The 27,379-nt window shown below is 37.7% G+C and overlaps 1 protein-coding gene across 2 annotated transcripts in view; it reads left to right on the top strand.

The window, feature by feature from the left end:
* IQCM (IQ motif containing M) overlaps positions 1-27,379 on the top strand; it is a 522,295-nt gene that overhangs the window by 85,420 nt on the left and 409,496 nt on the right. Inside the window, exon 1 of one of the 2 annotated variants that reach the window (XM_072621219.1) lies at positions 3,113-3,356. The exons of the other annotated variant lie outside the window; for it this stretch is intronic. Within the exon in view, the coding sequence (XP_072477320.1) occupies positions 3,209-3,356 (148 nt within the window). The 5' untranslated portion in view covers positions 3,113-3,208. Of the gene's footprint in view, positions 1-3,112; positions 3,357-27,379 lie in introns of those variants that run through there. 2 annotated transcript variants of the gene reach the window in all.

Here is a 27,379-nt window from a genome sequence, read left to right as displayed (position 1 = left end):
CCTCTGGTTCTAGAATATCAGGGCAATTTTCCTTGACAATTTCATGAAAGATGATGTCTAGGCTCTTTTTTGGTCATGGCTTTCAGATAATCCCATAATTTTCAAATTGTCTCTCCTGGATCTATTTTCCAGGTCAGTTGTTTTTCCAATGAGATATTTCACATTCTCTTCCATTTTTTTCATTCTTTTTGTTTTGTTTTATAGTTTCTTGGTTTCTCATAAAGTCATTAGCTTCCATCTGCTCCAATCTAATTTTGAAAGAACTATTTTCTTCAGTGAACTTTTGAACCTCCTTTTCCATTTGGCTAATTCTGGTTTTTAAAACATTCTTCTCCTTATTGGCTTTTTGGACCTCTTTTGCCCATTGAGTTAGCCTATTTTTAAAGGTGTTATATTCTTCAGCATATTTTTGGGTCTCCTTTAGCAAGTTGTTGACTCGTTGTTCATGATTTTCTTGCATCTCTCTCATTTCTCTTCCCAATTTTTCCTCCACCTCTCTTACTTGATTTTCAAAATCCTTTTTGAGCTCTTCCATGGCCTGAGTCCATTGCATATTCATTTTTGATGTTTGTGAAGTAGAAGCCTTGACTTTTATGTCTTCCTCTTTATGGTAACCATTGTTCTTGCTCATCCAAAAGGATGGGAGAAAATACATGTTCACCAAGAAAGGAACCTTCTATAGTCTTATTTTTTTTCCCCTCTTTTGGGCATTTTCTCAGTCAGTTACTTGACTTTTGGGTCCTTTGTCACAAGTAGGGTATACTGTGGGAACCTATAAGTTCTCAGTTCCTCCAAAGTGGCACAATCAAAGGAGAGGAGTTTACTCCTCAGGGGACTCCAGCGCAGCTATACCCCAGGACCATGCTTAGGGCTGAGGTTCAGATCAGCTGCTCAGATTCCCCAGGGACTTTAAGCTGAGTGCTCCAACAATGGAAGCTGGGCATCCACCACCATGCAGTGCTGCTGCCCACTGCTTCTGCTGCCACTTCCACCACCTAAGGCCTGAGCTAGGGGAGGACCCTGCTTCCTTGTCACTGAGGTGAAAAAGACCTCTCACTGACCTTTCAAGCTTTATTTGGCGCTTGTGTGTTGAGGGGTCTGGCAACCTCTGATTCTGCTGGGGATTCCAAACCTGAGGCATGTTTCAGTCCTGTTCCTCCCAGTGCCATGTGGCCCAGAATGGGCTGTGCTCCATGCTGTGTCTAGTGTGACAGACCTTTCCTGTCGGTCCTCCAGGTCACCCTGGGCTGGAAATCTCCTCTACTCTGTCGTTCTGTAGCTTCTGCTGTTCTAGAATTTGTTGAGAGTCATTTTTACACGTAGTTTATGGGCTGTGGGGGAAGACCTAGAGTATGTGCATCTTTCTACTCTGCCATCTTGGCTCCACCCCCCATTCTAATCTTTAAGGAATTAGTTTGTTTACTGAGCTTTTGGGACTCCTTTTCCATTTGGCCAGTTCTGCTTTTTAAAGCATTCCTGTCCTCATTGGCTTTTTAGATCTCTTTTGCCATTTGGATTAGTCTATTTTTTAAGGTGTTATTTTCTTCAGTATTTTTGGGTCCCCTTTAGGAAGCAATTGACTTGTTTTTCATGATTTTCTTGCATCACTGTTATTTGTCTTCCCAATTTTTTCTCTACTTCTTTTACTTGATTTACAAAATCCTTTTTGAACTCTTCTATGGCCTGTGACCAATTCATATTTTTCTTGGCAGCTTTGGATGTAGGAACTTTGACTTTGCTATCTTCTTCTGTTTGTATATTTTGGTCTTTGTTGTCACCTTGTATTGTCTAGAATATGTTCTCCTTTGTATATTTTCTTTGATTTCTATTTTAACACTGATTTAGATCAATGAATTTCCCTCCTTAAGTGCTATTCATTGTGGAGCTGGTATTTGGTGGAAAAGGGATCAAATCTTGGATTTAAAGCATGGGGTTTTTCTTCCCCCAATCAGGAAGTAATACTTAGGAGTTAGATGGAATCTGATGACATTGCCTAGATGAACAAAATTTAAGGGAGCTGCTAGATATTATTCCTGGTACTCTTTCTCTCTCTGAGGAGAGTATGGAGTAGTCAAACTTTTGACTCCAACTTCTAATTTCTCCTCTTGGCAGGAATTAAAGTTGCCCTTGAAGAAGGGTTGAAAGAAAAGAAGTAGGAATGTTCATTATGCTTCTCTTTGAGCCCTATAACAATATCTCCAAGCTATGTGGGGGGATAGACTTTGTCACACATGAGATAAATCTACATTTGTAAGGGAGAAGGACTTACCTTGTGATTTCATAGACATAAGAAAGTCCTTAATAAAGAAACTGCACCAATTCAGGACAGCATATTGTATTCAACTTCTAGTCTTAGTTGCCTTAATTAAGTAAGTTGTTTAAGGCCACACAGTCAATAGGAGTCAGAGCCAGCCCCTGAGCGTCTTCCTAACTTCAAGTCTGTTGACTTGGAAGTTTGATTAAAAAAGGCAAACAGGCTAAATGCATATTATTTATTCCCTTAAAGCTAGTGATTACATGATCATGGAGTCAGAAAAACTTCTGACTGACTAATACAAGAATGACCAGGCTTAAATCTGTTTAGGACAATCCAAGGTTGTCTGTGTCCTTCAGATTTATGGTCTCCATGAGTGATTTATTGTAACATGAGAATGGAATTTCTTAATTGGATAGGTTGAAAATACAATAAGAGGGTAGACAAGGTGTTGGTTGAAATTACAACTCAGAACATCTGCATTTTCTTTATCACTAATATGTCATAATATAGTATATGTCCACAAGAGAAAAAAAAAGTTCCATTATTCAAGGTAGCATCTTGGGTTAAGAGTCTCATAAAGTATACTAAGTGAGCCCCATTTAGCCTTGTTGACATAAAAAGAGGTATTCTCTAAGTTTACTTCAGAAAACAAAGAGACTATTGGTTCCAGGTTCTTCTTCTGATTGATTAATTCAGACTCTGGCCCTTAATAAAGTCCAAAGATGATATTAAGTATTATCAAGTCCAACTGTCAATATACTTTTTTAAAATGATGTTTCTCCTCCTATAGAAGGAGAAAGTGAAAAATGATTTGATTTTGGTTTTAACGAAAAAATAATTTTGTTTCATCCATAGGATTCACTTGGAAGTGTCACTTCAAGCAGAAGCTTGAAAAGGAAAAACATACTTTCACAGATTAAAAAGTTAACTTTTGCTGCATCAGTTCCAGAAATGTCTTCATCAGAGGAGAGTAATATACCCAGAAGTACCAATGTTGATACCAATCTAGAAAATGATTTTTTATATAACTCTCTTAAGTTTCCAAATTTAAAAGGTAGTAGGACCACTCCTGAAGACTCTAAAGACAGTGCTGAGCAAGGTAAGGTTCAGAGGTTTCTGTTAAAATCCCAATGACTCATTGTTACATGGAGGTGATTCTGGGTTCTCAAAGGTCATTCAAATGTACAAGTTTGTCTGACAAAACTAGAAAGATTTTGAACATGGGCTTGGTGATGGAATGTGTAGTGGGCTCTGTTGTTCCCTTGCTTCTGTTTTTTTTTTTCATCCTGTGTTGATTCCTATAAGTTTTCTGAATTCTTCAGAGTCATGATTTATTGAAGCAAAACAATTTTCTATTACATTTGTATCCTACAGCATGTCTGGCTGTTCCCTGATCAATAATCACTCATTTCATTTCTCAATTTTTTCTTTTTTGTTTATTTTTGGTGTATATGCTGCTGTGCATATGAGGTATATGTCTGTTATTAGGATTGCTGTGTCAAAGGGCATGAATAGTCTAATGAATTCCAGATTATTTTCAAAAATGGAAAATGTCAATCTACATTTCTGCAATGTATATAAATATGACTGTCTTCTCACTGACCTCTGATCCTTATCTTATAAAGAAGTTTGGTGGAGTGCTTTATTTCAATAATTGAAAAAAATTTTATAATATAGATATTTTTGCTTTGCAATTTTATTTTTTCTTAATTGGTTTAGGATTTGTTTCTTGCTTTGTTCATATGCTTTTTAAAAATACTTTTCTGTATATAAAGAAAATATATTTTCTTTACTTTTTCTGGCTTGTTGGCATGCACTTGTGTGTAGTAGGTTCTGATAATTTTCTTCTTTCCTCTGGTGAATTCATATTTTTTCATTTTCATTTTTGTTTTATTTTTGGTAATTTGATTTTCTTTGTTTCCTGATCAAACTGGCTATATAATAATTTTTAACAACTATTGTTAGAAATTATTCCTAGTTTATAATTTCTATAATCTTTTTGTTTTCAATTTGTTTTTCTCTAATTTTCAAGATGTCTTTTTTGTGTTTGTTTCATGTTTGTTAAAGTTTCATTTTCTAACTTTTTGAACTAAACATGTGGGGCATTAGATTTTTCTTCAGATTTTGTTATATTTTTTAAAGGTATGATTTTTCCTCTGAAGACTACTTTAGTATATCCTTCATATTGTTTTCTCATTTTTATTCGTTTATGTAATTATTAATTATTTCTGTGGTTTCTTTTTTGATCCATTTACTATTCTTTATGTTGTCAATTACTCTGTATTTAAGTATGCATCTTTTGCCTATGTTCACAGTTTTAATTTCCAGTTTTATGGTATTATGGTTTGTAAGATATATGTTTATTATTTTTGCCTCTTCACACATATTTATTCTTTGTGTACCTTTTCAAAAGGAGTCATGTGATGTTAAGAAATAGTTATATTCTTTATCTCATTTGGAATATACTTTAAATTTTTCAAATTTAATTTTTCTAAAAATTTTTAGCTCTATGATGTTCTTTTTGTTTATATTTCTATTAGAATTGTTTTATTCTAACAAAGGAATGTTAAAATGTCCTATGTCAAAATATTATCTACATCTTTTTCTTTTAGATATTTAGAAACTATCTCATTTGGTTCATATATTTATTTAATAATGATATTCTTTAATTGTCTATGGTGTTTCTAAGTATAATGTATTTTCCCAGTTTTCGTAGGGAGAGGGTGGATAAGTTCACTTACCTTGGTAGTGTACTTTCCAGGGAGGTATACATTGACAATGAGGTTGATGAACACATTGTCAGAGGTAGCTCAGTGTTTGGGAGGCTCTAAAGAAAAGTTTGGGAAAGAAGAAGTATTAGATTGACTACCAAACTGAAGGTCTACAGAGCCATTGTGCTGACCTCATTGTTGTATGACTGTGAAACATGGACAATCTACCAGTGCCATGCCAGGAAACTGAATCACTCCATTTGAACTGTCTTAGGAAGATTCTGAGGATCACCTGGCAGGACACAGTACCAGACTCTGATGTCCTTGTTTGAGCCAAACTGCCAAGCATTCAAACTATGCCTCAGAGAGCACAACTATGATGGGCTGGCCATGTTGTTTGAATGCAAAATGTACGCTTGCCAAAAAGACTATTTTATGGAGAACTTGCATGAGACAGAAGATCACGTGGTGGCCAGAAGAAACAATACAAGGACACTCTCAAGGTCTCTTTCAAGAACTTCAGATTTGACTGTGTGACATGGGAGATACTGGCACAGGACCACTCAGCATGGCGTGCCCATATCAAAAATGGTGCTGTGCTGTATGAGCAAAGCAGAATTGAGACAGCACAAAGTAAATGCAGGATACGCAAATTTGGAATACCCACTCCAAATATTCACATGGACTACCTATGCCCAACATCTGGTGAAGCATTCCGAGGTCTTATTGGTCTGATCATCCACAGTTGGACACACTGAAACTTCACTTTCTCATGGTGATGTCATGTTGTTCCTCTTCAAGAACAAAGGACAACAACCAAACTATTTTCCCAATTTATCTGTCTTGTTTGTCTGAAATTACAATTGCTCTTGCTGGTTTTTTGGAATTATTTGAGGCCTAGTAAATTGTGTCCCAGTCTCGCGTTTTTGTTCTGCTTGTTAATTTTCTTTTCCTATTCCTCTTGTCAGTCACATTTTTAAAAAAAATTAAGAAGATTAATCAATTCACATTTAAGTTAATATTTAGGTATATTTTAGCCCTAAGAAAGGCCTAAAGGTACTTTTTTTTCCATTTTATTATTTCCTATTGATCCCTCTGCCATCTCCATGGCTCTTTTTAAAAATCTGGCTTCTGTGGCTAGCTTTGCTTATATTAATTTAACTCAAAATTTCTTCCACACGCTTTCCTATCCCTCATATTTCTCTACCCTATGTTATGCTTCTTTTTTATTTAAAATATTATTTCCTTTCTTTTAATTATTAATAACATTTCAATTTTGTATTCTCCCCTTTCTTAGTCCATATGTTGGCCCAATTATGATTCTTCTAAACCCCACTGTTCACCTGAAACTATCTTCCTAATTTAAAGTGATAAATGTTGGAGGGGATGTGGAAAAATTGGGACACTAATTCATTGTTGGTGGAATTTTCAACTGATCCAACCATTTTAGAGAGTAATCTGGAAATATGACCAAAAAGCTATTGGACTGCTTATATACTTTGACAAAGCAATTCAACTATTAGGTCTGTTTCCAAAGATGACTGGGGAAAAAGGAAAAGAACTTACATGTTCTAAAATATTTATAGCAGTTTGTCTTTGTGATGGCAAAGAACTGGAAATTACATAAATGTCCATCAGTTGGGGAATGACTGAACAAATTGTGGTGTATGATTGTGATGGAATACTACTGGGCTGTAAAAAATGATTAGCTAAATGAATCAAAAATACAGATAAATAGAAAAACTATGTTTGTGAATGACTTTTCTTTGAAGTTGATATGAGGATAACCATCCCTCATTCCTAACACACAAATGTGAAGTTGCATGTTGCTGTATGTGCTATGTTTAGGCATTAGCTATGGTGGTGGTATCTTGTGACTTGGTTAGTACAGGGAATTCTGGGGTTGCAACTCCCTCTAACCCTGTAGAGCTATAACTCATCTACCCTGTACTTTAACATCCCTTCCCCAGCAGTCGTTCTATTGTTTTCTCCTGTTCAGACCACCACAGTGGCTCGTTTTAAGGCCCTCAATGTTAAGAAGGGTAGAATACCTATTCTAGGGCTCTTATACGTGGAAAAGACACCTGGAGATGACTAGGTAGGTTTATACCACTTCCTCTTCCTTTGGCAGAGATGATTTTCTCAGAGCTTTCTTTTTTTTTTTTTAATTCACCCCTCCCCTGACCTCCTGAGGTGTTTGCCTTTTCTGGTTGCAGAGTTGGGCAGGTATGGTGCTTCCCTCTACCCCTGTGGCTTCCTTTAAGTAGTGGCCATGAAGGGAACAGATGGTTGGTTATTACTCTGTAACTGCTAAGAAAGAGTGCAATAGACACCACTCAGTCAAAATTTGGAAATAGAAACATAGATGACATACTAGATAGGATCATTGGGCTCTTCTTGTGGCCCTATTTTGTTAATTTCAAATTGTATGGAAATGTTTTTCCTTTTTCTTGTTGCAGTTTTAATTATTTTCCCCAACTGTCCTGTGTGTGGTTTTTTTTTTACCTGGATTTATTATACTCAAAATACATTTTGTTTTGGTCTGATTTTTACACTTAGCAGAAGTTTGAGTCTAAAATAGTAATGAATGAAATAGTAGCACCACTCTGAAAAGAATGGATTCCAGTGTTAGTTTTTGTTATCAATAAACTTTGCTAATGGAGACTGAAATAGCATTGTAGTCAATGAGAGTTTCAGGAATAGATTTTCTTCCTGTCTTACCTCATTGGAATTTTTCCTTATTTTCTTCCTTGTTGTTTGTTATTCAGTTGTTTTCAGTCATGTCTGATGCTTTATGATCCCATTTGGGATTTTCTTGGCAAAGATACTGGAGTGGCTTGCCATTTCTTTCTCCAGCTTGTTTTACAGAAGAGGAAACTGAGGCAAATAGGGTTCAGTGACTTGCCTAAAGTCTTCCTTCACATCCCACATTCTATCCACCTCATCATCTAGTTGCTCTCTTCGTAGTTCTTCCTTAATCCTTGGAGTTAGCATTGTGTGCCTTCATTCCACTCTTAGGATAATTCTTTATGAGAGACAGTATGATTGATAAGACTCAACATGGGATAGGAGGTCCTGGGTTCAAATCCTAGCCATGTCACATACCACCTGTGTAACTTTGGGCAATTCATTTAACCTATTTAGACCTTGGTTTTCTTATCTTTAAAGTGAGATATTTGGAATAGAATGAGACTCTTCCTCACTATGGATCCATTATATCCTATGATCATTTTTCTCTGCCCCTGTAATATGGAAGTATCATGGAATCTACTATGGAGCACCTTCCTTACTTCCCAGGTAAATTGGCTATTTGAATGTGACCCAGGTATGCTACTTGACTTAGGTAAAGTTGGAAAAGTGCAAACCCTTTTGATTGAACATTACATATGTCTATGCATAAGCAGTAATAAGTTCAACGTTCCTCCTAATGCATGCAACTTGACTTATCACATGATAAATAGCTATATGTCATGGGGGAAGAATGTTTTGGCATTAAAATTTAACATTTAAATAACTATCCTTAGTTGTATACCTCCCTCCTATATACTGTGTCCTAGGTAGCTACCTTTCTCACTTACCCCTTGTTTCTGCTCTTTGCAAAGGTTCCTTACCTGAAACGAATCGTGACCATCTTCCCTCCTGCTGTAGTTTTGAATCCATCATGAGGAAATTCTAATTGATGCCAGTCCCTTTTATGTGTAGGCAACTTTGTTGAAAGTACATGTTCCTTGAAAATCTGTTAAAGAGTTATTGAATTAGGTGGGTGACTAATTGGACCCAAATAATGTTAATAAAGATATCAAAGTCACCATGCGTAGAAGTCCTTAAGGGAATACCATAAAACTGTCTTTGGCTCAAATCTATTCAATACTTTTATTAATGAATTAGAAGAAGTCAAGACTGGCATGCTTATCAAATACTGAGAGGACACAAAGTTGGGAAAGACAGTTGTCAGCAAAATTGGATGACAAAATACAATGCCCATCAAGAAAGGCACCAACATAGTAATTTGGGTATGGGTTGGATCTGATAACTTTTAAGGTCCCCTCCAATAATACAATTCCACGATTATCTCTTTTTGAACGTATCATTGCAGCAGCTTTGAGAGCCTCACCTCTAGAGTTCAGACTGGAACTCAAATTATATTTTATTTTCTAAAGTTCTTATCTTCAAAAGTGGTAAATTAAATCTCTACATCAGAATTATTATTTTTTAAACAAGACACTCCCCAATAGTCACTGTACCATAGAAGCATGATCTAAGAGAGATATCAATGGTATTAATCTGAAATTCAGTGTCAGCTTTATTTGTGAGATTAGGGGAAAAAAGTAAATCTGAGAGTATTATCGTCTATGTATCCAAATACAGAACACAGAGATAGTTTGTCGCATTTCTCCTTTTCCTTTGAAGTTTATACCATATGTTTGTGAATGACTTTTTTGGAAGCTGAGGATAACTATGTTAACCAAAATGTGAAGATGCATGTGTCTCTGAGTACTGTGTGTGTTATGTGGTTTGTTCTTCATTCTCAAAGAGGACCGTGACCACAGGGAGATGATGCACATGACCTGCAATTGACTTGATTTGAGAGAGGGAGGGTTGATCTTGTGTAGGCACTGGTTGTGGTGATGGTGGCCTGTGAATTGATTTGTGCAGGGAATTCCTGTCATTATGACTCCCTCTAACTCTGTATTGTAAGAATGGACTTATAGTTTATAATCTTACTCATAGAAAGTTTTGTATATAATAATACAATCAATGCATCAGAGGCAGCCATGAATCCAAGGCCAGATTTCTACCAATTGTACAGTGCTCCTTATGAAGTAATAAATTATAAAGCAAAATTCATAGAATTAAGTTATCTCTAGTTACTGCTATTTTTATGATTGTTTTTGGAGAAGCAATGTGGTCTGGTGGCAAGAGAGCTGGCCTGAAAACCAGGAAACCAGGTTTAAATACCTCTTCTGACACTTGTGTCTTCTGACACTTACTGACTGTGTGAGCCTAGATAAGTCACTTAATCTTTTAGTTTTCTCAGTTGTCTGGCCTACTCTAATTTTCAGGGCATTCAGTTTTTGAAGCAGGTTTTGTACTGTCTGTTCTAAAGTGTCAATATTCTTTGTCTTTCTTTTTTCCTATCTTTCCCTTTTCTGTATCTCTTATTTCATTTCCTCAAAGAAAATGGCAAACCACTCCAATATCTTTGTCAAGAACACCCCAAACAGGGTTACAAAGAGTCAACACAACTGAAACCCCTGAACAACGATAACACTCGTGGGAGAGCTGGACGTTTTTTTACCCTCTGAAGTCTTATCTGGACTTATAGTATCAGGGTTACTCTTTTCCTTGGGGTTTGTCCTATGGGCTTCTCTCAGAACCAAAGTATTCCTTCTTAATGTTCAAAGTTTTCTTTGTTTTGGGTAGAGCCTGCCTGGTTCTTAGTAGAGTGGGCTAGCTTAAGTCTTTCCTTCAAGGGACTCCAGAGCTATTCAAGTTTTGGATTGTTCTTGAAACCCCTCCAGCAAGAGGCTCTGCACAGGGCAACCCCCATGTTCACACTGGACTTTGCTTAGAGTCTTTCTTTCCTAGCTGAGTTCTGGCTACTGGTGCTGAACTAGACATTTCCTTGAATGACAGGAGTTTTCTGTCTCTATTTGGCTACATCTGAACTAGGACCCTATTGGAAATGGGTCAGCCTCAAGCTGACCTTTTAATGATCCTATAATGTTCATTGACCTTACAAAGACCTCACTCCTCCTCCAGGCTTCTTTCTCTTTTGGACTGGGCTTGGAGAAGGCTCCACTGGGATTCTGTGTTGCAGCAGAGAGTACCCACTAGTGCTGGACCTCCCCCAAAGTCCCATTCCTGCAGTCATCATTTCAGGGAAGACTCCCAGCCAGTTAGTCTTGGCAATTGAGGACCTCAAGTAGGGCATGCTTGGAACCACCTGAAAGGCTCCAGGAGGCTGCCCAACTGACTATTCCAGAATCTCTGCAGTACTCAGAGGTTTCTCTATGGATTCCTGGGTTGGTTGGGGAAGACTAGAGGGTGGTGTGTAAGGGGATCACCACCCTTTTCCCACAGTCTTCTGATTCTTCATAGAGCATCCTGTTCACTCTCTAAAACTACATGTTAGAGAACAGGTTTCCACTTGCTTTAGTAGGAGTTTCCCATGTGGGAGTTTCTAAATCAATGAAACCCACAGGTCCTGTCCCTATCCTCATGATTATTTATAATATAAGTTTCAATCTTCCTAAAGGAACAAATTGGGTAAAGAATTTGTGATGATTTCACTACTGAGTACATACATATTCCCTGGTACTATTTCATTAATTTTCATTTTTTCCATCCTCTTATGTGTATATAAATATACACATCTTGAACAAATTTAAAATTGAATTCTATTGCTTCACCAAAATTTTTAAGAATTAATGTCAAGAATGTTTGACATGCAATAGAGTTGTCATGCATAATTCATATCAGCTTGCACATTGATCCTTCAGTGAATTCTTGATTTCATTTATATGGCTGTTTCCTCCAGCTATGAGGATACCACCCCACCCATGTCTTTTCTTCCTGTGTGAATCTAATTCATGTTCTTTCATAAATCATTCACAGAAGATCTACCTTGGAAAATCAAACATGTATTGGTGATGATTTTAATCTTAAAGTCTTAGCTAAAACAGGACTTAAACTGAGTAAGTTTCCATGGTCTGGCATCATTCATTCATTGGTTGACATAGAATAAAGGACTGGAATAGTAATTCTATATATGATTAGAAGCGGGTAGAGAACTCCTCAGCCCCTTAAAAATAAAGGTTTTTTTAGAAGTAGTGAAATCTTCAAATGGAAGAATAGAGAAGTCTTTTTTGTATTGAAAAACAATATTCAACCAACCATTGCCCAGAACAATGTAAGGTCCTTGATAACAGAAGCTATTATTCAATTTAATTTTTGTATACCTAGCACTTCATAGATATTTAATGTTTGTTGAACAAATTGAACTAATTGTTAAACAAAGGGAAAATAATGTTTTTAATAATGCTCATTAAAAAAACCCACAACTTTCTTAGACCATAATACAGAAACAAAACTTGGGAATCATTGTACTGTTAGCCATTTCAACTATGGTGATAAATACCTACCAAGTAGATTTAGAACACAGAATGTTTTTAGAGTTGTTGGCTTTCAACTTTAATAACTTTGGATGTATATGTAGTAAGAACAAATATGGTAAAATGGTGACACTTATTTTAGCCCACCACATTATTTGGGTGGACTAAGGGCCAAGATCAAAAATGCAATTTTTGAAACCAGAAGAACCCAGAGATTAGTTTCAGTGGGGTGGAAAACTGTATTGAATGAGAGATCATAAAATATGGTAGTTATGTTGAAACCTTGACATTTTAACTGTGCAGTCCTTCAGTTGAAGGCAAAGCAAAATGCACCCTTTCTTTGTTAAGGAATTTTCAAATCAGGGAATGGATTTGTGGCACATTTAGGATAAAGTCACACCAACAGGCTTTGGAATGATTGCTTCTCTTCTTTGGTTTATCTTATGTTGTTTCTCCATTTCTGCTCATAATTATCTCTCTCTCACTCCCATGTTTTCTGATGACTCATATTCTGTCAGTGACCAACAAAACTCTTAATTAGTGAATTAATTATATGAATTGGAAAAAATCTTGGAGGTATTTTGAAGACAGCTTGAAGTAGCCTCTCATTTGATTGTTAGTCCAAAGGGACTAAGGTGGAGAAGTTGGAAGCATTGAGATGTACCTTTACCTATAAAAATATAGTAAATTTAAAAACTTTTTAGATTAAAAAATTTGTCTCCTCCTTTTATAGATGACAAGGGACTCAGGCAAGAAAGAGTTAAGAGACCAGTTCATGGTTTTACTAGGGGTCTGCACTGTATACCTGATAAGCTTTATAAACTGGTAAAAATGACCAAATTCTCCAGAGGTAGAGCAACCTGGCATAACAGCTTCAATCTTAAAGCAGTTTCCTATTTGTAATGGAAACTTCCTTAGTCCTGGCTTGGTTGCTCACTCTAAGAAAAATTACATTTCTTCTTTTGGGCACTACTAAAAGCAGGAGAAAATCCCAGGCATAATTTTCTTTTAAAAGCATCCCTCCTTTCTCCCCCTGCCAACCACCAATTTCGGAATTCAAACAGATGTAGTAATAGTTCTGTAGAAAAACAAAAAAGCAAGTACCTACTGTCGAAGATGCAGTTGAACTTTATCTGTAGAAAAATCCTTCTATTTTTTAAGGTGAATTATTTAGAAAAATGTAGTGTATAGGATTGCATTTTATAGCTAGCTTTTTTAGGAAGGAAGGAAGGAAGGAAAGAGGGAAAGAAAGAAGGAAAAGAAGAAATAAGGGAGGAAGGAAGGAAGAAAGGAAGGAAGGAAACTAGCATTTATTAATTGATTACCATGTTCCAGGCATTGCACTAAGTTTTGGAGAAATAAATACAAGGAAAAAGAAAGAAATTCCTAGTCCCAAGGAGATTACATTCTAATGGATCAGGACAATACACAAAAGGGAATAGAAAAATAGGATGGGAAGTGAAGGATCCTGGCTCAGGGTCTAGACTTTGAGGTCTAGAAGTCAGAAAGAAGGTCACAAGAGGAATGAAGGCTGGTTTGGGCCTCCCTTTAGAAAGGAGGCCCCAGGTGGAATTCATGAATGGGAAAAGCAGGTGGTCCTTCAGAAGGCTAGTCTAGATTCAGAAGGTAGCAAGGGTGGTTGAATGTTTCTGATTTAAAGAGGTTTCAGACCCTGAGGGCCAGATGGAAGTTCCAGGATGGGAAACCAGCATGGGAAAGAGTTTGAAATCCAGAATTTAGGAAGAGGACTGGAAAGAAGGCTGTGTTGGATGTATATACTTGGAATGTCAGAGGATAATTGGATTAAACTTTTATGTAAGGTGCTTTTACGTGTCCCACACTGAATTCCTACTCAGATATCTCAACATACTGTGGAGGTAACCCTGAATTCTTGAAGGCTATGATCATGTAACAAAAGTTCTGTCATTTTTTTGTGAGTCAGAAAAGGTGTATAGGGGACAGGCTCTGGGTCTGCTACTTGAAAAACAACCTTGGCTCTTTACCCAAAATTAGGTCCCTACATGATCATTTTTTTTTTGGACACAGAAATTCACAAAGTAGATAGAAATACAAAATGACTCAAAGTCTTGCATGGTGACCTTTTATTTTGAGGTTATGGTGGATCAGCTGAAAAGGGACTGCATTTTTCCCCCCAAAAAGAAGTTTAGCTGAGTCCTTTCTTTCTCAGTTCTTGAGAATAATTTGTATAGTATAGATATTGTTCTTTTAAAGTTTTATCGCATTCTTCTGGAAATCCATCTGAGGAAGAGTTTTTCATTAATAGATAAGTATTTTCATTTCGGAGACTGGGTTTTTATAAGATCTCTATTATTTCTTTATGATATTCTTTTTGTGTGGGTATTTTATGTTTTTTGAAGTTAATATTCTTTTTCCATTTTCAGTTTATTTTTTGTATATAGTTGAGAATTGTGGGTTCTGAAAATGATTTTTATTTCTTCTGATTTTGTTGTGACTTCACCTTGCTTACTATTATGCTGATTTGATTTTCTATTTTCTTCTTCTAAAATTAAGGTTTATCAGTTTTGTTAGTCTTTTCAAAGGCTTCAGCTTTTAATTTTTATCCATTCTTTAGTCTTTTTGGTTTCCAATTTATCTATTTCTTCTCTAATTTTCATGCCTTTTAAAATTTAATTTCATGGCTATCTAATTTTACAATGCATATTCTATTTATTACTCTTCTCTTTTTCTCTTTTGTTAATGTATGTTTTTAGAGATATAATTTTCAAAATGATGATAGCTTTAGATACATTCCAGAAATGTTGGTATACTGTCTCATAGTTATCATTGTTTTTCACATAATTATAATTGCTCCTATGATTTGCTTTCTGACCAATGCATTGTTTAGTATTTCATAATTAAGTGCACATTTAGGTCTATGTCTTTTTTTTGTACTCTTTGAATTAATTTTTATTGCACTACTATCTATAAATCATAAAACAAACTACTTAAAAGACAAGCGATGACTATTAACATGTAATATTCACTACAAAACTAACCTTCTGTATGTAGTTGTATCATTAGAAGAAAGAATAAAGATGAGATGATTTGTATGATTTATCTATTTAAACTATCTCTTGATTTAACTAATGGGGGATGAACAAAGCAAAAGCCTCACTTTCTATATTTTCAAGTTTATATGATACAAAATGACTCATAAAGAAGGAGATGAAAGAACCCAGGAGTCATAGCCATGGTACTTTATCTGCTTGCCAAGTGGAGCAATATCCCAGCAAGAGCAACCCAATTTATTTCACTTAGAAAACATTATAGATCAGTATGAAAGAGGACTATAGGCTGGCAAACTGTAAAAAAGTGGTTGAAGGGAGATATCGCAGAATTATGCTGTTCTAGAAATCACAATCCTACGGCATCGTTGGGAGAATATTTGTGTCAAAAGGTTCGATCTTTGTGCCAGTGATCAGTAAGAGACTCCTGAAAGAATCGTTTGATTTTCCAAATGCAATCCAGTCTCCTTTCTTCATCTATTAAATTCTGGACCCAATTCATGATCCATCTTCAGTTCCCATTGCAGAAATATGTTCTGATGAACTAACTGAATGAATCAGTCAAACAACTTTGCCATTGTCAGGATTTTGGTTTTCTTTTTTTCCTTTGGTATAGTAGAATTTGAGAAATATTGGATTTGGAGTTAGATGACCCAAATTCAAGACCAAGCTCTGTCACTTTATTACTTGTATGACTTTAAGTAAGTCATTCATCACCTAAAGCAATTTTTTTTTCCATTTGGACTTCATAAGACATCCCATATTACACTGACAAACACCTTTGGAGGGCACTCTGGTTATCCTTAATAATCATTGAATATATTTATTATACTTTTAAATAAATTTTTATGACTTTTACCTATAAATAAGAAATTGCTTATTGAATGATGGTTTTTATGCTACCTTTTGTTCTATCAAATCAAATTATTTTATTGTTAATAAACAGTAAAAACAACAAGATCATGTATTTTCTGCATCTTTTAGTCACTTGTGTGACACGATGGACATGGTCAACTGTAGAAAATGATGAGCAAAATTCTGCCTAGTCTTTTCTTCCATTTTCATCCAGGATGCCCTTAATATCTGTGCAGCAAATTCTCATAAAGATAAAAAAGTATATGGTGAAGATTTTAGAGGAAATTCTTGGATCAGACCAAATATGCCCCAAGGAAATCTGTGCTGGTGATGACCAAAGCTTGAAAACATTGTTGGATAACATTTCCAAGTTCAAATCTTGGGGAGAAGACATGAAAAGAATGGGTAAAAAGTTACCAATGAAATGGTCATCCTTAAAAGGACAGTTGAGAGAACATTAAAGACTACTGATTCATATTCTCACTTTCTAATCTCTTTATAAACAACAATAATAATTCCTAACATTTATGTAGTACCTCACATGATGCAAAGCATTGTACACATCATGCCACTTGATCCTCATAATGATCCTGTAAGGTAGGTGCTGCTATCGTTCCCATTTTACTGATGAGAAAACTGAGTACTGAGGTATATTAAGTGGATTGTACAAGGAGTGAGTTTCTGAGTTGAGATTTGAACTTTATATAATCTTTTTGAGAGCAATCTATATAAGTATTGAGATTATCTTTCATGAAAATCTAGGAAGGGAGTAGACTAACCATTTCCTGTGAAAATTTAATTGTTATAAATAATAATGATATCTAGCTTTACAGTCTGCCAAATGCTCTATACATCTATAGAGCATATACACATATATCTTATTTGATCATCATAACAACTCTAGGAGGTAGGTGCTATCATCTCTACTTTACAGGTGAGGAAATTGAAACTCCAAGAGATTGTTACCTGACCTAGGGTCACACAGCTAAAAAGCATCTGAGCATGGATTTGAACTCAAGTCTTCCTGACTCCAAGTCTAGTACTCTATCCACCAAGCCACCCAACTGCCTACAGTATATCTGTGAAAGTATACAGACAGAAAAACATAAGAGTTTTTCTTTCAACTTGACTGGCTACTTGCATTTTGTCTTGGACCATGTGAACTTAAACATGTAGATGGTAAATACCCTAAAATAAAATTTAAGAGAAGCAGCAAATGTTGGGCTATACCCATAAAGACAGTTAGATATTTGTTTGCCAAATATAATTAGAGAAGGAGCAATAGTGTATTTCATAGACAAACCACTAAATATTTATTGAATAGACCCTGCTCTAGGGAATAAAAAAGAAAAATACATGCTTTAGATGTTCCTTATCCACAAGGAACTTATCAGATTGATTGAAGCATCTTTGGGAAAGGTGCCTATCTGGCATTATGAATCTTTTTCTTCCCTGATGAGTGAAACTCATCAAGTCTGCTAGCAAATCCTTCCCATAGTCGAATCTCATCCAAAGATTTGATCGTCTCAAGTTAATTAGGAAACCCAAAGAAGTTTGCCTTCATTTTCTTGAAGCTACATTTTTTCATGCTTCCTTGTACTCGTACTTCCTCATTATCAACTGTCTTTAGAGTTATTCTCTCCTTTCTGTTGCCTAGTTCTGTGTAGTCTCTCTTTGTCTCACCCATCCCCTTTCTCACCCTCCTTCTCTTCCTTCCTCCTTTCTCTTTTCCTTCCTTCCTCTCCTTCTCTCTTTTCTTCTCCCCTCTCTCTCTTTCACTTTTTCTCCCCTTTCCTTCTTTCTCTCTCTTTCTGGCACACACTCTGTCTCCTTCTCTTCTCCGTCTTTCCCAGTTTCTGTCTTTTTTTCCCTCTCTCTTTTTCTTCTCTTTTTTTGGTTCTCTCTTTCTTTCTGGTTCTCTCTGTCTCTCTCTGTCTGTCTCTCTGTCTCTGTCTTTCTCTGAAGACTATTTGTTAGTCCTCTGACACAGCAGAGTAGCTTCATCCAGGCACATACACATCTCACCTTATTGCATAGGCTTGGTAATATCTAACTAAGGCTGGACATCATTGTAGAAAAGCATACTATTGTACTCTTCTACAGTAATACTCCCTAATCTGGTGCTTCTGGGATGCTTGGGTAGTAGTTATATAGAGATTTGGCAACGTTTTCAAAGTGGCATATGCTAAGGAGGTCCTGAGTCATTTCTTTCTGGCATATTTGTGGATGCACTGAGATGCTAGTAGGGCAGGAGGAGATGCTGACTGGGTGTAAGAAGTGAGTGTGTGTCTGTTGCCAGCTCTAATGGTCAGCAGTGGCTCTTGCAGGTGACAAAAAAAGGAACACAGTCACAGCAATTGGATGATATGCCAGTGAATCAGTAGTGGTGCTGTGTGGTGCTGACTCTTGAGTTATAGTTAAGAGTAAGCTTTTTATGGATATTCCACATCTTATGAGTAGCATAAGTTGTGAAAGGCACCAAGCAGTCCTGCTGCCCAGTACAAAACAGCTGCTCCCTGGGCTGTTCTTGTACAAAGGTCGTTATTCATTTCTCTGGTCTGCATGGCTGCCTTTCTAAATGATTCTGTCCCAGCATGTAAGTTTTGGCATGGCATCCAAAAACCAGGGAATCCAGAGCCAAGCATCCATTAGTGCCTGAAATCTGTAATGTGTGAAATTGATCATCCATTTTTGCTCTGGCATCCCTCCACAGCTGCCCAAGGATCTGGGGAACCAGATTGCTGCCAGATCCATCTGGTTTTGATTCCCTTGCACTTAATGAATCAAAACATTATTTTAGAGAAGCTTTTTTTTTTTTGAGACCAAAGGAGAATATTCAGCCTCAACCCAATGAGACTAGATCAGCAGTAACTTCCTTACAGTTAGTTAGACTCAAGAAAAGGGGTTTCATGTGCTAGGTTAGTTCGGCAATAGGCACATAATTGGCACTTAATACTTATTGATGGATTGATTGGATAGCGGCTTTTATAGAAATGACTAGCTTCTGCAATTGCCATGCACCCACTGTGTCCTTGAAGCTGTATTCAGGAATGGGGAAGGATTTGTGATTTTAGAGAATGGCGTGATTAACCTTTTCTTCTCCTTGAAATCAGGGAATAATCATGAAGTCACATAGAACATGATGTTAAAGCCATACTTTATGGTTTACCATTGATAAATCACTTCATGGAGGCCCATATGGTGTCTAGTCATTTTCATTTAACCAGTCAAGCCAAAACGAATAGAAAAGAGACATATGTGGGAGGTGGTTTTTTCTGAGAATGCTAGTCTTCACACTGGGTATTTTATACGCTGCTTTTATCACAGGTTCTTAAAACATTAGACCTTAGAAATCCAACTGCAAACTCTTAATTTAAGGGTGAGAAAATGAAGCCAGGGGTAGAACTGGAGACAGAGAGAATCTGGGCAAGGGGTGAACTCCAAACTAAGGCTTCAAGCCAGAGTCACAGAGTGAAATTGTCACATTAGAGACAGAGGCAGATATGGAAACCAAAGTATAGACTTGTTCCAAATATCCAGGAGTTGGAAACAGAATGGAAGCTTGGAGAAGGTGTGTTGTAGTACAAAGAATAACAGATCAGCAATTGGGGGACCTGGATAGTATGTAATCTCTGCTCTGATACTTACTATCTGTGTGGCCCTGAACAAGTCAGTCTCTTGGGGCCTCATGTTGCTCATCTGTAAATTTGGGGTGTTGACCTGGGTGGCCACTAAGGTCCCAGAGAACTCTAAATCTCATGGTAAGCAGAAAGTTCAGGATCCTGGAAAAACCAGATTCTGGCAAAAACTGTTACTATTACTAATGACAACTCACTGCCATTTTTTATGATCAGAATTGCATATCCTGGCTTTATGCTATTAAAAGGACTATATTTAACATGATGGGACCCATATACTCAGGACATGGGGCAATATATTACCTTGACCTATCTTCTTTTGTATTTGCAAAGCTTTTATTAAGCTAACTCTGTTTCAGGATTATTGTATATCTTTGAATAAACATATTTATAAATACATAAAAATAAATATATACCTTTTCTGCACTTCATATTTCCTTGTAAAATCTAAAACTCACCACTCTAGTTAATTATTTTTCTTTTATAAAGAGCTGTGATCTTTTAGAAGAGATGCACAATGTGTAGGGGTAATGGAGAGAGCAATGTATTTGGAACAATGGAACTTGAGTTTGAATCCTGACTGCTACTTTATGCCTGTTTAACCTTGGGCAAGTCAGTTTTTCCGTTCATTACTTTCCTTACCTATACATTAAAGGTTCAAACTTGGATTTCTAAGGCTGCAAGCCCTAATGATTTACAAACCTGTGATCAAGGCAGCTTATAAAATACCCAGTGTGAAAATTAGTGCTCTTGGTGAAAACCAGGTAAAATTATGTAACTGACCCTCACATGTTAAAGGTAGACAATTGTTATCCTTTAGAGACAGGAAGACTTTAGGGTCCTTTCAAAGTAGCAATGTGTTCCCAGCAGATACCAAAAGAGGTTTCCAGTGGACCAAGACAAAGGGTAATCGTGATCAGAGTCAGCTATGCCCTTTGGCAACTGATGATTTAGTTAAGGGAAGGAGACATAGTACTTTCCTTTGCTGTTGTAGACATCTGATGGAGGTGCCTAAGACTTTGCATATTTTGGAAATTTTGCTAGGAAAGAATATTAGGGCATGGCTGAGTGAGCATTAGGAACCCCATAAAACCAATATTTTCTGTTAGTGAAAATGGAAGAGGGTTTAATATCATGATAGAAATATATAAAGGGAGACTAGCAGGTCTGGGATGAGTTTGGACAGAGCAGAATTTTGTTTGGTTTGTTTCCTCTGATCCCTTGGAGTTGGGAAAATAGCAATGACTTCTGTTTATGAGTGACTGTCTTTCTGGGAACATGAAATGTTTTCAAAGTTATACAGAAAGTGAGTGGTCTTCAGGAAGTAGAGGGGTATGAGGATTAAGTTAATGATACTGTGTGGTATAGGGTGTGTTCAGAGAGAAGTAGTACCTTTGGTGTGATGGCTGCCGAGCCATTTTTGGGGCTCTTTCCACCTTTGGTGTCCACCTATTCTACCTAACTCTCACCTGTGGCTCCAAGAAGCTGCAGCATGCCCAGCAGCCACAACCCAGTAAACCGTTTTGACAGATGGGCCAAACCAGGTTGAGTGTAACCAAGGGTTCTCAAACTCATTGGTGAGTTAGGGGGGTATCTACCCCAGATGTGAAGACCTCCTCTGGTGGAATGGGAGAAAGAGAACAATTTGTTCCAATGGCCATGAAGGCAGACGAAGCAGGTGATATGGAGGGCATAGAGCTTGGTTAGACACTGAAGACACCAAGGTCATCCACTGCATCCTGAACATCATCAGCCATTTTGACTCTGTCCTGTCACTGGATTATGATGACTCAGGAGGAGAGAGTGAGGCTGATGATTTCGTGCAACTCTGCCTCACTTAAATCCAATTTATACATGAATCAAAAGAGATCCCCCATATCATTTCACTATTATGCCTCAAAGTCCTGTAGAGACAGGCAAGTGATGAAGCAGCAGGTGTGGATACACTGGGAGCTGTAGTCACAACCTTACACACAGGTGGCCCAGACCACAGGGTCATTTCTCACTGGAAGCAGCAGTAGGACTCGGCAGCCTCTTGGGTGTCTGAACAGCCTTTATGGATTGCACTGCTCACCTCCTGATATGAGGAAGGGGGCTAGAAAAGGTGCCTTAAACATTGCCTGCTTCCCCAACCCTGGCCTGATTACCGTGGCAGGTGGGGAATTCCACTATGTGGTTGAAACACAAAAAAATGTACAACATGCACAAAAAAATCTTCAATGATTCCACTCACCATTGACACATGGACCGTGTGCACACTAATAGACAGCACAAAATCCAGTAGACCTGAAAGAAGAACTGCTCTTGTTGCAAGAGAACTCAACAGGTATTGCATCTAAATAGCCCTGAGTGAAACAAGGCTGGCAAATGAAGGACAGCTTACTGAAGTTGGAGCTGGATACACATTTTTCTGGAGTGGGCACAGTGAAGGGGAGCTTTGTGAAGCTGGCATGGGTTTTGCAATCAAAACTAATCTGATCAGCAAGTTGGCATGCCTACCAAAAGCAGTGAATGACAGGTTCATGACAATGCAATTGCCACTCACAGGAAAATGCCATGTCACCATCATCAGTGCCTATGCTCCCACCATGAAAAACCCTGCTGAAATCAAAGAAAAATTTTATGAAGACCTAGAGATCCTTATCATCAATGTGCCAAAAGAGGACAAGCTTATAATTCTGGGTGACTTTAATGCTAGAGTAGGCTCAGACTACCAGACTTGGCAGGGAGTCCTAGGGAGGAACAGAATTGGAAACAGGAACAGCTTACTACTGAAGACTTGTGCATCTCATAATCTTCTCATCACTGACACTGTCTTCCATTTACCTAATGCAATAAAACTTCATGGATGCACCCTCACAGCAAACACTAACATCTAATAGACTATGTGATTGTAAGGAGAAGAGACAGACAAGACGTGAGAGAGACAAAGGCAATGTGTGGTGCAGACTGCTGGACTGATCATAGACTTATCCTTGTCAAGCTAACTATTTGCATTCATCAAAAGTGCTGCCCCCAAGGCAAAATGACTACCAGAAGAATTAATGTCAACAAATTAGAGCTCTTCTCTGAGGGTAAACAGTTTGTTGCTGACTTGGAGGGAAAGTTGAGCCAACACACAATTGGCAACAGTGGAGCAGAAGAGGAGTGGGTAGCTCCCAGAGATTTGGTGTACAGCACTGCATTTGCCCATCTGGATTAGAACACTCACAAACACCAAGACTGGTTTGATGAAAATGATGGGGAAATTCAGAAGCTGCTAAATGAAAAATGAGAACTCCACAGGATTTACCAGCAGAATAGTTCATCCACATCTAAGAAGGCAACATTTGACTCCATCAAAAACAAAGTACAAGCAAAGCTTAGAGACATACAGGATTCCTACCTCAGTAAGAAGGCAGATGAAATTCAGTTTTATGCTGATAGTAACAATCCAAAGCACTTTTATGAATCCCTGAAAGCTATTTATGTACCAAAAACCTATGGTGCATCACAACTAGTCAGTGCTGATGGAACCACATTGATTAGAGATAAGGACATGATCCTAGACAGATGGACTGAGCACTTCCACAGTGTTCTCAACAGACCATCATCAATCAATGCTGAGGTCATTACTTCAGGTTGAAGTCAATCCTTCCTTAACTGAAGTTCCAACTGAAGAAGAGGTTTTGAGGACCATTAGGCTCCTTTTATGTGGCAAAGCACCTGGTGCTGATCCTATTCCAGCTGAAATTTACAAGGTAGGGGGACCATTGCTCACACAAAAGCTGACTGAAATTTTCCAGGTTATATGACAAGAGGAGGTTATCCCCCAGGAGTTCAAGGATACCTCCATTGTCCATCTCTATAAAGGTAAAGGGAATAGATTGTCCTGTGACAATCATAGGGGGATCTCTCTCTTAGTCATGGCTGTCAAAATTCTTGCTAGAGTCCTCCTTAATAGGCTGATCCTTCACCTGGAAGATGGGCATATACCTGAGAGCCAGTGTGTCTTCAGAAAGGGCTGAAGAATAGTTGATATGGTGCTTTCTGCCTGACAACTCCAGGAGAAATGCCAGGAGCAGAACAGAGGTCTACACAACGTTTATAGATCTGACCAAGACCTTTTCTACTGTTAGTTGTGAGGGCTTATGGAAAATTATGTCAAAATTTGGTTGCCTGGAGAGGTTTATCAATATTGTATGTCAATTTCACAATAACATGTTTGCCTGGATTCCGGATAATGGACAATGCTCTTGAGCCTTCCCAGTCACCAATGGAGTGAAATAGGGCTGTGTGATTGCTCCCATGCTTTTTGGAATGATGTTTTCAGTCATGTTGATGTTGTTTTCAATGAGGATGAACATGGCATCAAGGTCAACTACTGTACTCATGCTAAGTTCTTCAATTCTTAAAGGCTACAAGTCACGACCAAAGTGGAGGGAGTGTTGGTGCATGATTTTCTGTTTGCAGATGATTGTGCACTCAATGCAGCCTCTGAAGATGAGATGCAACAAAGTATAGACCAATTCTCTGCTGCCTGTGTTAATTTTGGCCTAATAATTAACGCCAAGAAAACACAGGTGCCCCATCAGCCACCACCACATCATCCAGATATGAAACTATTGGTTACAACAAATGGAGAAACTTTGAATGCTGTGGATAAGTTCACTTACCTTGGTAGTGTACTTTCCAGGGATATATACATTGACAATGAGGTTGATGCACACATTATCAGAGCTAGCTTAGTGTTTGGGAGGTTCTGAAGAAAAGTTTGGGGGAGAAGAGGTATTAGACTGACTACTAAACTGAAGATCTACAGAGCTGTTGTGCTGACCTCATTGTTGGATGCCTGCAAAACATGGACAGTCTACCAACACAATGCCAGGAAACTGAATTGCTTCCACTTGAACTGTCTTAACAAGATTCTGAAGATCACCTGGCAGGATAAGATACCAGACACTGAAGTTCTTGCTTGAGTTGAACTGCCAAGTATTCAAACTATGCTTCAGAGACCAACTCTGATGGGCTGGCCATGTTGTTTGAATGAAAAATGTATGCTTGCCAAACAGATTATTTTATGGAGAACTTGTATGGGGCAGGGCATCATGTGGTGGTAAGATGAAGTGATACAAGGACACCCTTAAGTTATCTCTCAAGAAGTTTGGATTTGACTGTGCAATATGGGGGACACTGGCATGGGACTGCTCAACATGGCATGCCCACATCAGAAAGGGTACTGTGCTCTTTGAGCAAAGCAGAATTGAGACAGCACAAAGGAAACAAAGGATGCACAAATTTGTAGTATCCACCCCAAATATTCACATGGACTATCTGTGCCCAACCTGTGGTAGAGCATTCCAAGCTCATATTGGTTGTTCAGCCACACGCAGACACTCTGAAATTTCACTTTATCATGGTGATGTCATTTTGGCCCTCTTTGAAGAAGAACGACAACAGCTAACTGTTATTATGTTGGCAGTAATGTGGTGAGTATGCCCCTCCCTCCATCCCTCCTCCTTTTCCTCTCCCTCTCCCTCTCCTTCTTCCTGTCCCTCGGTCTCTCTCTCTCTCTCTCTCTCTCTTTCTCTCTCTCTCTGTTTCTGTCTCCATCTCTTTGTGTCTCTGTCTCTCTCACACACATACACACACACACACTGTATGTGTGTAAACAATAGATGGGGTATAGAACACAAATCTGGGTGGGTCAAAAAGAATCGCATTGTAGCAGTTTGAGTGTGGTTCCAGACTAGGCTAAGATGTTGATGCTTTCATGAGAACTTAGTAAGCAAAGAAAAAACCCTATTTCTTGGGTTTGTGATAGGTTGACTGTGTATTTTCTTGGCCTTTAAGTTTATATTTGGTGAAGTTGAAGAAGCTCTAGTTTTGGAATTAGAAGATAGCATGATGCATTGGGAAGTGTACTTGGTTTTGTTGTCAAAGGCTCAAATTTTAGCTCTGTCACATCCTATCTGTATGACTTTAAGTAAGGCACTTCACTTCTATGGACTTCAGTTTCATCACCTGTAAAATGATAGAACTGGATTACATTCTCTCAATTCTATTTCAGGTTCAATTGTGATCTGAGTATAAGCCAAACTTAGTGTGTGTGTGTGTGTGTGTGTGTGTGTGTGTGTGTGTGTGTGTGTGTGTGAGAGAGAGAGAGAGAGAGAGAGAGAGAGAGAGAGAGAGAGAGAGAGAGAGAGAGAGAGAGAGAGAGCAAATATTTTAGCTTTCTGGTTGTTAGATGCAAAAGTCGAACTAGATTATTTCTAGGGTTCTCCATATACAGCCACTGAGTCACACACACACATACACACACATACATACACACCATTTAAACAAACAAAATCACCAATTAATAATTACCTTTTTCTATTACATTGTTTTTTCATATACGTCTGTTGAAGTTGATTTTATTTCCTAATAACCCCAATTACAAATTATTTGTCTTATCCCACATATAGTAAAATCAAAAACATACAAGACTTTCTTAGTCTTTTATTTCTTGCAGTGATTTTATTAATAGACCAGATCATCATAACTGGATTATTTTTCCTCTTGGATGAGGAATGTTTTTTCTTGCCCTCAAGGTTTCAATTTTCACGTCACAAGAGGTTGCTTTCTTCATGTGGTTGGCCATCTTTTTTCCCCTTCGTCTGGAAAGAATTTCTCATCTCTCTAGACATGACCCCTCCCCACCATATGTGTGGCCCTCAATTGAGCATTACCGTATTTCTTCCAAGGGGAAATATTTTCATTACTTGGGTGCAGTGTCTGTGGCTACAGAGTAGGAAGCAATGAAATGTCTCTGCAACTGAGTAGCTGTGTAGATAGATTCTAGCTGGATGAAAGTCTGGGAACAGAGGATAATAACCCCTAATTTAATGCAATATGCCTACTAAACTCCTTGCATCATGCAATTGAAACAATCAATGTGTGACCTTTAAAAGGATTTGTGGCAAGATGTATCATAATACAGAAGATCTGACTATTTTGTGTCAGTGATAAATAGTACAGCCAAAGTGATATTATGTGACAAGAAACCAGAGCTTAGTTGTGGCAAGATAGCAGAGTAAGAAGTGAGGAGACAAGCTCCTCAGTCACTAATAGGTCAAAATGCCCCACTCCCCAATTAAAATTTTGTGGTTTTTGTTCAGTTGTTTCAGGTGTGTTTGACTCTCCATGGCCTCATTTGGGGTTTTCTTGGCAAAGATACTGGACTGGTTTGCCTCTTCTTTCTCCAGTTCATTTTACAGGTGAGGAAACTGAGGCCAACAGGGTTAAGTGAGTTGCCAAGGGTCACATAGCTAGTGTCTGAGGTCAGATTTAAATGAAGGAAGAGGAACCTTCTTGACTCCAGGCCTGGCACTCTGTGCCACTTAGCTGCCCCCTAAACAATACCAATAACAAAAAAATAGTCCTTTCCTAGAGTTTGGAGAGGAAAAAGTCTACCTAACTCCATTCCTACTCCTCCAGTCTACTGACCACTGTCAGATCTTAACTTAGGTAGAAAATTTAACGATCAGTGTTTCTTATGAGTTAAAAAAAACAACCCAAAGAAGAAGATTTTCCAGGCTTATCTGAGAACTGAAAACTCTGATATTGTATGTGCACCATTCAACAACTTATATTAATTTGTAACATAATTATTGATATTTTACAATAATTAATACTTGATAACACTACCTTATAATACTTGAAAATTTGCTTCAAAGAGCTAATTACCATATTTTTCTGCTTCTTTAATATCTAGAAATGTGATGAGTATAGCTAATCTTGCAGGGTGTTGGGGGCG

Source organism: Notamacropus eugenii, chromosome 6 (assembly GCF_028372415.1).
Source record: "Notamacropus eugenii isolate mMacEug1 chromosome 6, mMacEug1.pri_v2, whole genome shotgun sequence".
Taxonomy (NCBI): domain Eukaryota; kingdom Metazoa; phylum Chordata; class Mammalia; order Diprotodontia; family Macropodidae; genus Notamacropus; species Notamacropus eugenii.
This window is presented reverse-complemented; position numbering and strand designations above follow the sequence as displayed.